The sequence below is a fragment of the Sus scrofa genome, chromosome 8, assembly GCF_000003025.6.
Source record: "Sus scrofa isolate TJ Tabasco breed Duroc chromosome 8, Sscrofa11.1, whole genome shotgun sequence".
In the NCBI taxonomy this organism is placed as follows: domain Eukaryota; kingdom Metazoa; phylum Chordata; class Mammalia; order Artiodactyla; family Suidae; genus Sus; species Sus scrofa.
Window position 1 is genome coordinate 113,969,923 of NC_010450.4, and position 13,608 is coordinate 113,983,530.

A 13,608-nucleotide genomic window follows, 5' to 3' on the forward strand; every position below is an offset into this window, starting at 1 on the left:
CTCCAAGCAGGCAAGCAGAAGCAGCCCCAACAGGATCGCTGGCAGCCCGCCCTGGCCATGTCCCTCCACCTCCCGGGTTTGAGGTCAGGAGGTTCAAGGCTATGGGAAGCTGGCTGAAGAGCCCTGATCACAACACACGGGAGATGTGCCTCCTCTGGGGACAGTACTAAGGCCCTGTTCCCTGGGGCCGAACTCACCCCTGGAGCAGGGGTCAGGGTACTGCAGTGGCTCCTGCAGGAAACCAGGCCTCTAATAAAATTCTACATCCAGCCTGGATGAGACGACAGGAACAAGGGTGGCTCTCCCCCTGTGGCCTCATCAAGCCAGTGGTCGTTAGCACTGCCTTCCCAGTCTGATGCCCATCAGCTACAGCACAGACAAGTGAGTGAGTGACATGCCACAAAGTTAACAGCCCTCCTGAACACCACTGGTCAGAGCACAGGGCTGTGAAGAAAGAGCCCGGGAGCCTTCCTAGGTATTAGGTGCTGTTTCTTCCTCTGACTCTGAAAGGAGAGTCTGGCCAGAGAAGCCCAAGCACAAGGACCTCTCTCCAAGTTCCCATTAAAATCCACCAGTGCAGCCCCCGGTGGCAGGGCAGGTGCGACTCAGAGAAGCAGGGCTGAGAGCTGGCAGCGCGAGCACGTGCACAAGCAGACATCCACTGACCTCCACAAGTTTCATCAAGGGCACTGGGTTGAAGAAATGGAGCCCGGCAAATCGGTCCTGTCTGGTGGTGGCATTGGCTAGGCTTGTGATCTGCAAAGAGGAAGTGTTGCTGGCAAAGATTGTGTGTCTGTGGAGAGAAAGATGGTGGAGTATTGGGACAAGTCCATCTTTGGAAACAGTCAGGACTCCTCAGGTGCAACACACCAGGCGGCGGCTTACTGCCCAGATCCGCTGTCCTAACCCTGGAGGAGTCAGGGTAAAGCTTCGCCCAAGAGGCTGAGATCAAACAGCCTGTTACATTTAAATTTTGAAATTTTCAATTTAAAAGTGACCTGTTCCAAAAGCCTATTTAGCCTTGACCAAACCTTCCTTAATCTCAGGGAGAAAAATTTCTGCTGGCTACTTGCATTATTTTATTTTCATGGTATGTGAGGAAAAAAAAGAAGGCAACATCAGTCACAAAATGAAACTCTAAGTGAACAAAGACTAAGGAAAGACAGGATGCATCACGGACACTCAAAAAACTGGGAAGAAACACCTGAATCCTCAAAGAGAAACAATGGATACAAACATGAACAAAGATCTTTTCTCCTCAAGTGATAAGCCTTACTTTTCCACTGATTGGGAATTAAAGTGAAAACAGAATAAAACCAAAATGATCCAAAATAAGTTTTACGGCTACCCTGGTAGATTTGGGGAAGGAAGGATACACGTGTATACAGGATAAATGCAGTTCAAGGTATTCTTATTATAAAATATCCTTAAAAAGAAATACCATCTTCTTCTGTGCATATAAAATATTAAATCACTAATTTTTCAAAATCCATACTGACTTAAACCCAATTTAATTTGTTAAGACCTCAGTAAAGTGGGCTGCCAAAGGCATGACACGCAAATCTTCAGAGACAGGCTTTCCTACAGCACCACCTGGTGGATATAGAGAAAAGGGCCTAAGGCTAATTACAACCACAAGGACCAGGTCACAGCACAAGAGAGTGGTTCCTTACAACCTGATTGGGAGGTTCCTACTTGCCTAAAAGGCAGTACAACAACCTGCCTGAAATGTGGGTGCATGGGCGGAGAGGAGAAGAGGAGGGAAAAGAAACTAGTAATTTGGAAGAAGGAGAGAAGAGGGAGGTGAAAGCAGCTGGAGTGCCGGGTATAGTGGCCACTGAGAGGCTGAGGGGAGACCCTTCGTGTGATCGGCCCGGGAGAGCGCTCCCCTTTCAAGGTGCACTAACCATTCTGTTCTCAAGCAACTTCCAAGTTGACCAATTTAAAGGCCAGGCTTCTCTTAAAAAAAAAAAAAAAAAAAAAAAAGTTCTTTTTTTAAAGGTTTAAAATTCTAGTTTCTTGCTTTTGGTTCTGGGGAAAGCATGCCCCGTCACAGAAGGCAAGGAGGCCCTCTGCAGTAACGGTGCTGCCAGAAGTGCCCTGAAACGCAGCAGCAGGGCCTCCACACCCCCCTTAAGAAAAGAAAGGGTTATTTCAAAGATGAGGGGCTTCTTATAGGACATATGAAGGGCAAAAAGGGGAAATGCCGACTAGAAAGCATGTTTCATCAGTGAAGTTACAGTCAGCCCTCAGGATCCACAGGGTCTGCCAACCGGGATCAAAAAATATTTGAAAAAACTTCCAAAAAACAAAACTTGAATTCGCTATGCAAGTTACATAGCATTTACAACTATGTACATGGCATTTACATTATATTAGGCATTACAAGTAATCCAGAGATGATTTAAAATATATGGGAAGGTGTGGGCGTTCCCGTCGTGGCTCAGCAGAAACGAATCCAACTAGTATCCATGAAGATGCAGGTTTGATCACTGGTTCTGCTCAGTAGGTTAGGGAATCTGGCAATGCCGTGAGCTGTGGTGTAGGTTGCAGACTTGGCTCGGATCCCACATTGCTGTGGCTGTGGTATAGGCCAGCAGCTGCAGCTCCGATTCAAGCCCTACCCTGGGAATCTCCATATACCGAGGGTGCAGCCCTAAAAGGCAAAAAAAGAAAATCGACAGCACAAGCATGATGTTCACTGACAATGCCTAAGGCCCCCAGGCCCTGATGGGAAGAAGACTAGCGGGGGTGGTAGGGACTGCGGCAGAGCAGAGTTCCAGGGTTTGTTGGAAGGGGAGAGCCAGGGCTCAGCTGGGGCGGACTGTGGGCCTTAGTCCAAGGAAGCCATGCTCTCTTCCAGGATGCAACTGTTTCATCAGGGCTTCCGACCGGAACTTTAGAATGTATTTTCATCTCCCATGATAGGATCTAACTGCAAAACTGAGCAGCAAAGTATCTTAAGCTATTAAAAAAACAAACAAACCCATAATTCAGCAAACATTGAATAACAGCGGTCATCTAAAATGAAAACAAGAATGTGGAGAAGGATGGCTGTGACCAGAAGCCAAGTCACATCTACTTGTGACTACCACTGTGTGTTCATTCACATGTCATATCTGTTTATGACATAAACTTAGGTGGAAGAGCCTGGTGTAGCGCCTGACATACAGCAGGCACTCAGGAAGTATAAGCTGAATTCCATGAGTTTCCTAAACAATGCTGTGAAACAGGTACCACTACCCTATTTCACAGAGAAATAGTCCTAGAACTGGAAAGGCCTTAGAAATTATTTACCCCTAACCTTCAAATTCAAATTACAGATGATAAAAAATGAGGGCCAGAGAGGACCCTGACTGTTCAAGGTCAGAGAGGGAGGTGGTCCCCACCCTGGCCCCAGACTGCCTTTCTAACAGTCCTTCCATTACTCGATGCTGACACAAGAGGGCAGTCAGACCTGTCACTGTCACAAAAGAATGACCAATATCCCAATAAGGCCTAACTGCTGAACCATCCTCCCTTTCCTGAGTGGGTGTTTTATTGTCTCAGAGGGCTCCCCACCAACTTGGGAGCCAGCATCCCCACAAGACAGTCTTCTGGTTCTGTCAGGTGACACTGCAGCCCCTAAAGCCCAGTGCAGAGCACACGAGCATGCTGATCAGCAAAGTGACACACGGGTGACAGAAAGTCTTCTCTTTGTCAGGGCTGGGCTGCTCTGGCTACCAGACAATATAGCTCTGAGGGCTGACAATCCAGCAGGCCAGTATGAAAGTGTCTCTCTTCAGCCACTGCTCACTGGTGGCTCCCTAAGAATTACTATTGTCATGTAATCTTATTCTCACTTTGAGTTCCAATCAAGGAGGATGAAATGGGAGTTCCCGTTGTAGCTCAGTGGGTTAAGGACCCGACACTGCCCGTGAGGATGCAGGTTTGATCCCTGGCGCTCGTTTAGCGGGTTAAGGACCCTGCATTGCTGAAAGCCTCAGCATAGGTTGCAGGTACAGCTCAGATCCAGAGTTGCTATGGCTGTGGTGTAGGCCAGCAGCTGCAGCTCTGATTTGATCCCTAGGCCTGGGAACTCCCATATGCCACAGGTGTGGCTGTAAAAAAAAAAAAAGAAAAAAAAAAAAGGTGAAACATAGCCAAGCAAGCCATTAAGAAGAGCACGAATGAATCAGTCAGGTGTCAAAATCACCAAGAGCCACATGCAGAACTAGAGCTGCACATGTGCACAGCTTGCTAACACCGCAGACAGTCCTGAGCCCAGGCGCCCCCGTACCCAATCTGCATGAGGCTGGCTCTCCTCTCCCACCCTTTGCCAGGAAGCCAGGTAAGACCTACTCAGTGCTCCGTAAAAACTCCCAAGATATTTTGATTTAACCCACAGAAAGCTCAAAGCAAGAGGGTCCTGTGTAGACAGAGAGGTATTCCCTTCAACTACATCATTCTGCTGATTCCACCCAAAAGAGAGGGCACACCAAATTGCTCTGCAGTTGCTTAGCAGACATTTAAGGTCACGCTTAAGTGCCTCCCCTCCGGCCTGAAAGGGCCCATGACCCAGACACTGCAAGAAAGCAAGGCCTGTCCCTGGATGGACCCTCCAGGTTGCATGGGAAATTCCACCCTCACCTAGGGACAAGGATCAGATCAGAGTGGCCCAAAAGCCTTGGCAAGCAAATAGGGAGTGGAGGATGGAGAACAAGGGGAACAGTGCTGGCTCTTTTGGGAACAGGTATAGGGTAATAAAAAGTCCTGGTGCCAGAAGACTCCTTCCCTGGAGAGGAGCCCAAGCAGCAGAAGAGAGCCTCAGACCAACAAGATCCCCAGGGGTCACGTACTCAGCAGCAAACTTGTCCAGCCTCTTGAAGAGCTCGCTCTTCACCTTCAGGTTCTCCACGATGGCCTCCACCACCAGGTCTGTGCTGTGGACCACGGATGCTGCGTCCGTGCTGGTGGATATGCTGCTCAGGGTCTTCTCCACGAATTCATCGCCAGCCTAAGGCAGCGGAGGAAGAAGAAGGGAACAGTCACTGGGCCCCCCGGAAAATGATGTGTGATGTGCTGCTCAGGGAAGAGGAAAGGGTGAGGGCAGGCCAATGCTTTCCACACACAACCTGAAGGTGCCCCGAAATCCTGGGACATAAAACCCCCCACGTTTCTGCGCGGGCAGATGGCATCTCAATGAACTTCCAGAGACTGAGACAAGAATTAGCCTGTGAACAATTCCCACAGCTGGTCAGCACACTGTCATGTGTCAGTCGTCGTATTTCAAGCTCCGTCAGCTCTGCTGCGGCACCTAACTGCTGTTCCCAGTGCCTGTACTGGCTGCTCTACCTGTTCCCAGAGTGAAGAGAGAGCCATGTCCTGTTCCACGACGGGCTTCTTGGAAGCCTGTAATGTGTCTTTCCAGGAAAGGCCAAAAACTTAGCTCAGCCCCATCCACGAGCCTACTGCCCTCTGCTAGGAGGCAGGGAAGGGCTGAGTAAGGGCCGGAGGGAGGGTAAGAAAGCTGAACTTGGCTGTCATTCATCAAACAATAATCGCCCATCATGGGCCAGCAACTGGTGGTTCACTAACCTGCCAGGCACAGCCTCTGCTCTAAAAAGAGCTTGCAGTCCTCTCTTTTCATCATTTTCGCCTCCAGGTTTCCACAAACTACCCCTGGTTTGGGCTGACACAGACAGGGCCCCATCAGCTGCCATTTTACTTCAAGATGTCATTTGCTCATGAGTATTCAAAACGGTCACAATCAGCAAAGGTCCCCCAAATCATCACAGAGTAAACAACTATCAGAGCCGAACAACAGAAATATAATGCAAGACGATAGGTGATTTTAAATTTTCTATTAGTTGCATTTTAATAAGCGAAAGAAACAGCAAAAAGTAACTGCATTTAATGCCAATATACCTAAGATATTATCATTTCAACATGTAATCAATACTTTAAAACACTGGGTGTTTTATGTTCTTATTCTATTCAGTCTTTAAAATCCAGTGTCAATCTTATACTGACTGCACACCTCAATTTGGAACAGCCACATTTTAAGTGCTCCATGGTCTCCTACAGCTCGTGGCTACTTGCACTCGTTAATGCCGAGCTAGATAAATACAGTATGTGGACCAGGCAAGCAGAAGCTGACCCGTCCCTCCTCCAAGCATGTCCCTGGCAGAGGTGAGAAACCACCAGGAGACTAGACTCCTGGGGGACCAGTCAGGAGCTGAGCATTTTGAAAACAAATGACATCTTTTTACCTCCAGGGCAGGGCCCAAAGCCTCAGCCCAAAGAGGGACAAATGGCAGCAGTTTGCAGAATAAACAAGTGAAAGTACAGGTTATCCGGACTGGACTCACTCTGCCCTTGCTCCCTAAACCCAGGCTCTTGAAATCTCACCTATCTGGACCCAGATCACAACAGGCTCTCTTTCAGGTCCCCCCATCGGGAAGGACATGGACGAAAGGTGAAGGAGATCTCAATCGACTCTGACACTTAGTGTTTGGATTTCTTCAGGGGAAAGTACACTCCTCCCCTGCTCCTCTGACTTTCAAAAGATGACCAGATTTTAAGAAATGCAAACCCAGGAGTTCCCGTCGTGGCGCAGTGGTTAACGAATCCGACTAGGAACCATGAGGTTGCGGGTTCGGTCCCTGGCCTTGCTCAGTGGGTTAACGATCCGGCGTTGCCGTGAGCTGTGGTGTAGGTTGCAGACATGGCTCGGATCCCGCGTTGCTGTGGCTCTGGCGTAGGCCAGTGGCTACAGCTTCGATTCAACCCCTAGCCTGGGAACCTCCATATGCCGCAGGAGCGGCCCAAGAAATAGCAACAACAAAAGACAAAAAGACAAAAAAAAAAAAAAAAAAAAAGAAATGCAAACCCAAACTACTGCATACCACCTAGGATGGCTATGGAAAAAATACAATATTCTGTAGGACGTAGAGAAACTGGAACCACCCTACATTGCTTACAGGAGTGTAAAATGGGCCAGGCACTAAGGAAAACAGGTTAGCAGTTCCTAAAAAAAGCTAAACATAGGCCTGCCACATGACCTGGCAATTTCACTTCTAGGTATATACCCGAAGGAAATAGAAAAGTCGGACTTGAACAGGACAGTACACCAATGTTCACGGCGGCATTATTCACAATAGCCAACAGCTGAAAACAACCCTAGTGTCCATGAATAGATGAAGGGATAAACAATATGTGGTATGGACATAAATGCATTAGCAGTCTTAAAAAGGAATGAAGTTCTGACACATGCTACAACATAGACAAACATCGAAGATATTAAATTAAATAAGTCAGTCAAAAAAGGACAAATACTGGAGTCCTAGTGGGTTAAGGATCCAGTATTGTCACTGCTGTTACTTGGGGCAGGGTTCAGGCCCTGGCCTGAGAACTTCTACATTCTATTGGCATGGCCAAAAAAAAAAAAAAAAAAAAAAAAAAAGAGAGAGAGAGAGGACAAATAGTCATGAGTTCCAGGCAAGATGGCAGAGTAAAATAATCTTGAGCTCCGCCTCTTCTCACAAAAGATCAAAATCACAGCTAAACTGCTGAACAACCTACCAAAAAAGATATTCTACAATCAAAGACATAAAAAAGAAACTACAACAAGGCAGAAGGAGGGGTATACTCATAATATAATGAAATCACGTTCCTGAGAGGGTGACCCACAAACTGGAAAATAATTGTATCAAAAAGATTCTCCCACAAGAGTGAGAGCTCTGAGCAGCACATCAGGCTTCCCAGCCTGGGGGTCTGGCATCAGGAGGAGGAGACCCCACAGCCTCTGGCTTTGAAGGCCAGTGGTGCTTGAATGCAGGAGCTCCACGGGACTGGGTTAACGAGAGACTCCACTCTTGGAAGGCGCACACAAATCTTGGGACCAAGAGCAAAAGCAAGACCTCCTAAGAGCCTGGGCCAGCCCTACCTTCTGTTCTTGGAGGGTCTCCTGAGGAGATAGGGAGTAGCTGTGGCTCACTCTGGGGACAAGGACACTGGTGCAGAGCTACTGGCAAGCATTCATCGGGATGAGCTCTCCCCTGGAGGCTGACATTCTGGCACCAAACCTGGCCCCACTCAGCAGCCTATAGGCTCCAGTGCTGGGACACTGCAGGCAAAAAAACTAACAAGGTGGGATCATAGTCCCATCCATCAGCAGAGAGGCTGCCTAAAAAGACTTCTTGAGCCCACAGCTGCGTCTAGACACACCTCCTGAAATGGCCCTGCCCATTAGGACAAGACTCAGCTCTACACACCAACAGACACCAGCCCTTCACACCCGGAAGTCTGCTCAAGCCTCTAAAGCAGCCTCACCTCAATCATAACCGATGAATACCAAGGGACAAACACCAAAACCAAGAAAACTACAATCCTACAGCCTGCAAAACAGAGTCTACAAACATAGGTCAGAACCTACCCTGGGAAAAGGTGGTCCCTGTCTCTTGGGTGGAATATACTGAACACACAGGCTATCCCCTACAGAAAGCTACTTTCCCAATATTGAGAAATACAACTAATTTTCCACATACATAAAAATACAAATAGAAATTTAGACAAAATAAGTAGAGACAGGCAATCTACCTGAGAAAGAATTCAGAATGGTTATAAAGATGACCTAAGAGCCCAGGAACAGATGAGCTGCACAGAACAAAAAGGCTACAAGAAGTTTTAAACAAAGACTTAGAAAATACAAAGACCAACCAAGCAGAGTTAAGAATATAATAACTGCAATGAAAAACATACTAGAAGGAATCAACAGGATAAATGAGGCAGAAGAACAGACAAGGAAGAGAGAGTGGTGGAAATCACTGCTGTGGAACAGAATAAAGAAAAAAGAATGAAATTAGGACAATTTTAAGAGACTTCTGGACCAACATCAAATGCACCAGCATTTGCATTATAGGGGTCCCAAAAGAAGAGAGAAAGGGTCTGAGAAAATATTTGAAGAGATAATAGCTGAAAACTTCCTTAACCTGGGAGAGGAAACAGTCGCCCAAGTCCAGGAAGCACACAGAATTCCATAGAGGAGAAACCCAAGGAGAAACACACCAAAACAAACTGACAAAAATTAAAGATCAAGAGGAAATATTAAAAGCAAGAAGGGAAAAACAACAAATGACGTACAAGAGAATCCATAAGGTTATCAGCTGATTTGTTCAGCAGAAACTCGGAAGACCAAAAGGGAGTGGTAAAATGTACTTGACGTGATGAAAGGGAAAAAACCTACAACCAAGAATTCTCTACCCAGCAAGGCCTTAATTCAGACTTTCAAAAAAATTTTAATTTATTGGAGTTCAGTTGATTTACAATGTTGTGCTAGTTTCAGGAGTACAAAAAAGTGATTAAGTTTACTTTTTTTTTTCAGATTCTTTTCCATATAGGTTATTAAAGAATATTGAGGAGTTCCCATCGTGGCTCAGTGGTTAACGACCCCAACTAGTATCCATGAGGACGATTATATTGTGCATATGTTAATCCTCAACTCCTAATTTATCCTGTCCTCCTACTCTTCCCCTTTAGTAACCATAATTTCTTTTGCTTGTTTGTTTGGTTTTCTTTTTATGGCCACAACCACATGATATGGAAGTTCCTGGGCCAGGGATAGTATAGGAGGCTTCCCTTTTCTCCACACCCTCTCCAGCACTGACTGTAGAATTTTTGATGACAGCCATTCTGACTGATGTGAGATGGTACCTCACTGTACTTTGGTTTGCAATTCTCTAATAATAAGCAATGCTGACCACCTTTTCATGTGCTTTTTAGCCATGTGTGTGTCTTTGGAGAAATGTCTGTTTAGGTCTTCTGCCCATTTTTTGATTGGCTTGTCTTTTTTTTTCATATTGAGCTACACGAACTATTTGTATATTTTGGAAATGAATCCCTTGTCAGTCGCTTCATTTACAAAGACTCATCTTCAAATAGCACTTCAATTCCATTATACTTACTGCTGAATTCAATCTCACTGTTTTAACTTGTGTTAATAGCAAACATACATTTTATAAAATCCTGAACTTACAATAACATTTCTCTCTCACTTAAGAATGATACTTTTTCAGAGTTCCCATCATGGCTCAGGAATTAACAAACCCAACTAGGGACCATGAGGCTGCGGGTTCGATCCCTGCCCTTGCTCAGTGGGTTAAGGATCCAGCATTGCCCTGAGCTGTGGTGTAGGTTGCAAATACGGCTCAGATCCCGTGTTGCTGTGGCTCTGGCATATGCCAGCGGCAACAGCTCCAATTTGACCCCTAGCCTGGGAACCTCCATATGCAGCAGGTGCAGCTCTAGAAAAGACAAAAAAAAAAAAAAAAAAAAAAAAAAAAAAAATGATACTTTTTCTACATTTAGCTCTGTCAATATCATGCCAATGGAGAATTTCAAATTAAAAGTTTATTAAACACAATTTAAGGTTTACAGTATTACACAAAATGTTATAATAGTATAGTCCAGCAGCCATTTCTATATGTTACAAATAAATACTGGAATTGCTGTAATAAATTTCTTTACCAAGGAAAGGTAATGTGTAATTACTTTAAGCAAATTACTATGTTGTTTTAGTTAGAATTCTTCATTACTATGATTACAATTTTGAATTTTGTACTTTATTAAAGCTCAATAATTTGATTTGTGAATTTGAAAGATTTTACACCCTGTTACAGTTGTTGTGACTGAGAAATGAACACTATGCTGTCTTAAAAAAAAAAGGACAAATAGTGCATGATTTCACTTAAATGAAGTATTTAAGATAGGCAATTCAGAGACAGAAAGTAGAGCAGAAGTTACCAGAGGTTGGGATGATGGGGAGTTACTGCTTAAGGGGTACAGTTTCTTTTGGGGATGATGAAAAAGTTCTAGAAATAGCTAATAGTGGTAGTTATACAATATTGTAAATATAAATGCCAAATTGTACACTGAGAAAGATTAAAATGGCAAATGTGGAGTTCCTGTTGTGGTGCAGTGGTTAACGAATCCAACTAGGAACCATGAGGCTGCGGGTTCGATCCCTGCCCTTGCTCAGTGGGTTAAGGATCTGGCGTTGCTGTGAGCTGTGGTGTAGGTTGCAGATGCGACTCGGATCCCGAGTTGCTGTGGCTCTGGCGTAGGCCGGCGGCTACAGCTCCATTCAACCCCTAGCCTGGGAAACTCCACATGCCGCCACGGGAGCAGCCCTAGAAAAGGCTAAAAGACAATAAATAAATAGATAAATAAATAAATAAAATGGAAAATGTTATGTTATATATATTTTACCACAATAAAAAGAAATTTAAAGAGGCAACTAGACACACCACTCTGGATACCTGAGGTGAAAAATATACCAAAAACTCTCCGTCTTCTCTGCCTGTACTGGGGGAGAAATTCCATGCAAACACCAAAGAGATTAAACAACTTTAACAAAGAGACAAAGGTAAACAAAAATTCACTTGGGTAACTTCTGTAGTATTTCTAATTAACCACAACGGTCTGATGAGAAAGTCAGTAAAGCAGAGTTTCCAACCTTCTGAGGGTTCTTCGAGTTTTTGTTGCTCATTCACTGCTGGAAAGTGAGAAGGATTCGCTCTGTATTTTCCTCCATATGTACATCACAAATAAGCATAAGATACTATCCAAAAACATAAAAATCTTCTCTCTAAATACAGTATTTATTACATCATTCTCTTTTTAATTTGCAAGTAAACATTTATCTTCCAATTTCTTCCTCTTCCATCATTATTACAAGACAGGTGTTCTTTCTTCAATCCCAAATTCTTAGTACATAGGATGAGTTCCCTACGTGCAGAAACTTTCTCCTCAACTTCCAAACCTACCCAACAACATGGTTATTTACTTCCCCTGTCCTGTCACCAGCCTCCATGGAACATTTAGTGATTTTGTTATTACATTGGCCTAAAGTTTTGGGGAAATGAATTTATACAAACAAACTGAAAAAGCAAGCAATGGCCAGAACCCCTCACAAATGTGAAGTGGTCAGAAGACTGGTCTTGGGGATATCGATGATGAGAAATTACCTTGGGGTTTTCCGCAAACTTCTTCTTGGCCACTTTCCGAAGGCTTTCCTCAATTCCCTTTTTAGATTTTGCTAGGATGTCCTCTGTTTGATCTACCAACACTACCGTGTGGCCAGTTGCTGCAGCAACCTAGAGCCAAAGAAAGCAAGGAAACATAAAAGTTAAAACAAACACACACACAATGGTAGTTTCATCTTCTACATAAACTCAACACCCTTCTATTCAAAATAAACATGACAATAAGATAAGGCAACATTAGGAGTTCCCCTGTGACTCAGCAGGTTAAGAACCTGACTAGTATTCATGAGGATGCAAGCTCAATCCCTGGCCTTGCTCAGCAGGTTAAGGATCCAGAGCTGCCACAAGCTTCGGCAAAGGTCACAGATGCAGCTCAGGTCTGGTGTTGCTGTGGCTGTGGTATAGGCCAGCAGGTGCAGCTCCAGTTCAACCCTTAGCCTTGGAACTTCCATATGCCACAGGTGCTCTAAAATGAAAGGAAAAAAAAAAAAAAGGCAACATTAACTAAACATGTACTTCTTGCCAGGTACTACATTAAACCCTTAACATGGATAAAAACAAATTCTCAAAATAACTTCACATCATTAAGAAAATGTGCCCACAGTCACACACAGGTAGGCAGTAGAGCTGGGATCTGAATCAAGGTTCTGAAGGCCACACTTGAACCAATTCCCTGTGCTGTGCTATGTAACGGAGAAAGCGCTAGCCACATGTGACTATTTAACTGAAAATGAGTTACAATTACAAATTCAGCTCCTCAGGTACATAGTGTTCAGCCAAGTGTTCAACGGCCCGTTCACAGACCACCTACGCCCTCCCCAACCATCTTTCTTCCTTAGAGCTGTACCATCTCATCTTGAGCAGCTGACCCCTCAGCTCACCTGTTCTGCAGTCCCTAAGTCAGCAAAAGGTAAGACATTAGTAACATCCCCAAGGGCTAATTAGTGGCAAGACTCCCATAAAAGCAGGGTGGCCATCAACTAATTTAGAAGGACAATTCCCTTCCCTTCCCCTTGCCCACCCCGGCTGAATCTACTTTTAGTGAAGCTGCCCCGAGTCCTCATGGAGCCAGCCTAGTTTAACCACAATCAGTGACAAGTCTATCCCAACTCCATCACAATTTGCCAACAGTTTTGGCAAAAACTGTGGAGAAGTAATTTAAAAAAAAAAAAAAAAAAAAAGGTCAGAAGGTCATATTACAGGCAGTATTGTACTCAGTTCAACCCATAAGTAAGAGAATATATATGGCCTAAAAAAACCATCAATGATGCAAGATATCAGCACAACAGAGTCGCCCCTCAGGATTTGAGAAGACCCCCACAGAGCCACTGCTTTGAATTCTTTTTTTTTTTTTGGTGGGGCCTGCAACATGTGGAAGTTCACAGGCCAGGGATCAAACCTGTGCCACAGCAGAGACTCAAGCTGCTGCAGCGACAATGTCAGAACCTTAACCCACCGCACAAGAGAACTCAGCCTGGCTTTGGAGCTTCTGTGGACCAACAGTGCATAGGAGAGGGGCAGGTTAGCAGAAATGAACCTGCCCAGAGATGACAAATAGTTCAAAGCCATCATCATGGTGTGACTT

At 44.9% G+C, this 13,608-nt stretch overlaps 1 protein-coding gene across 1 annotated transcript in view; it reads right to left on the reverse strand.

Moving 5' to 3' along the window:
• HADH (hydroxyacyl-CoA dehydrogenase) overlaps nt 1–13,608 on the reverse strand; it is a gene marked incomplete at its 3' end in the record, with an annotated part of 52,950 nt that overhangs the window by 17,362 nt on the left and 21,980 nt on the right. The window contains 3 exon segments of the mRNA NM_214331.1: nt 667–793; nt 4,839–4,996; nt 12,006–12,134. Of these exon segments, the coding sequence (NP_999496.1) occupies nt 667–793; nt 4,839–4,996; nt 12,006–12,134 (414 nt within the window).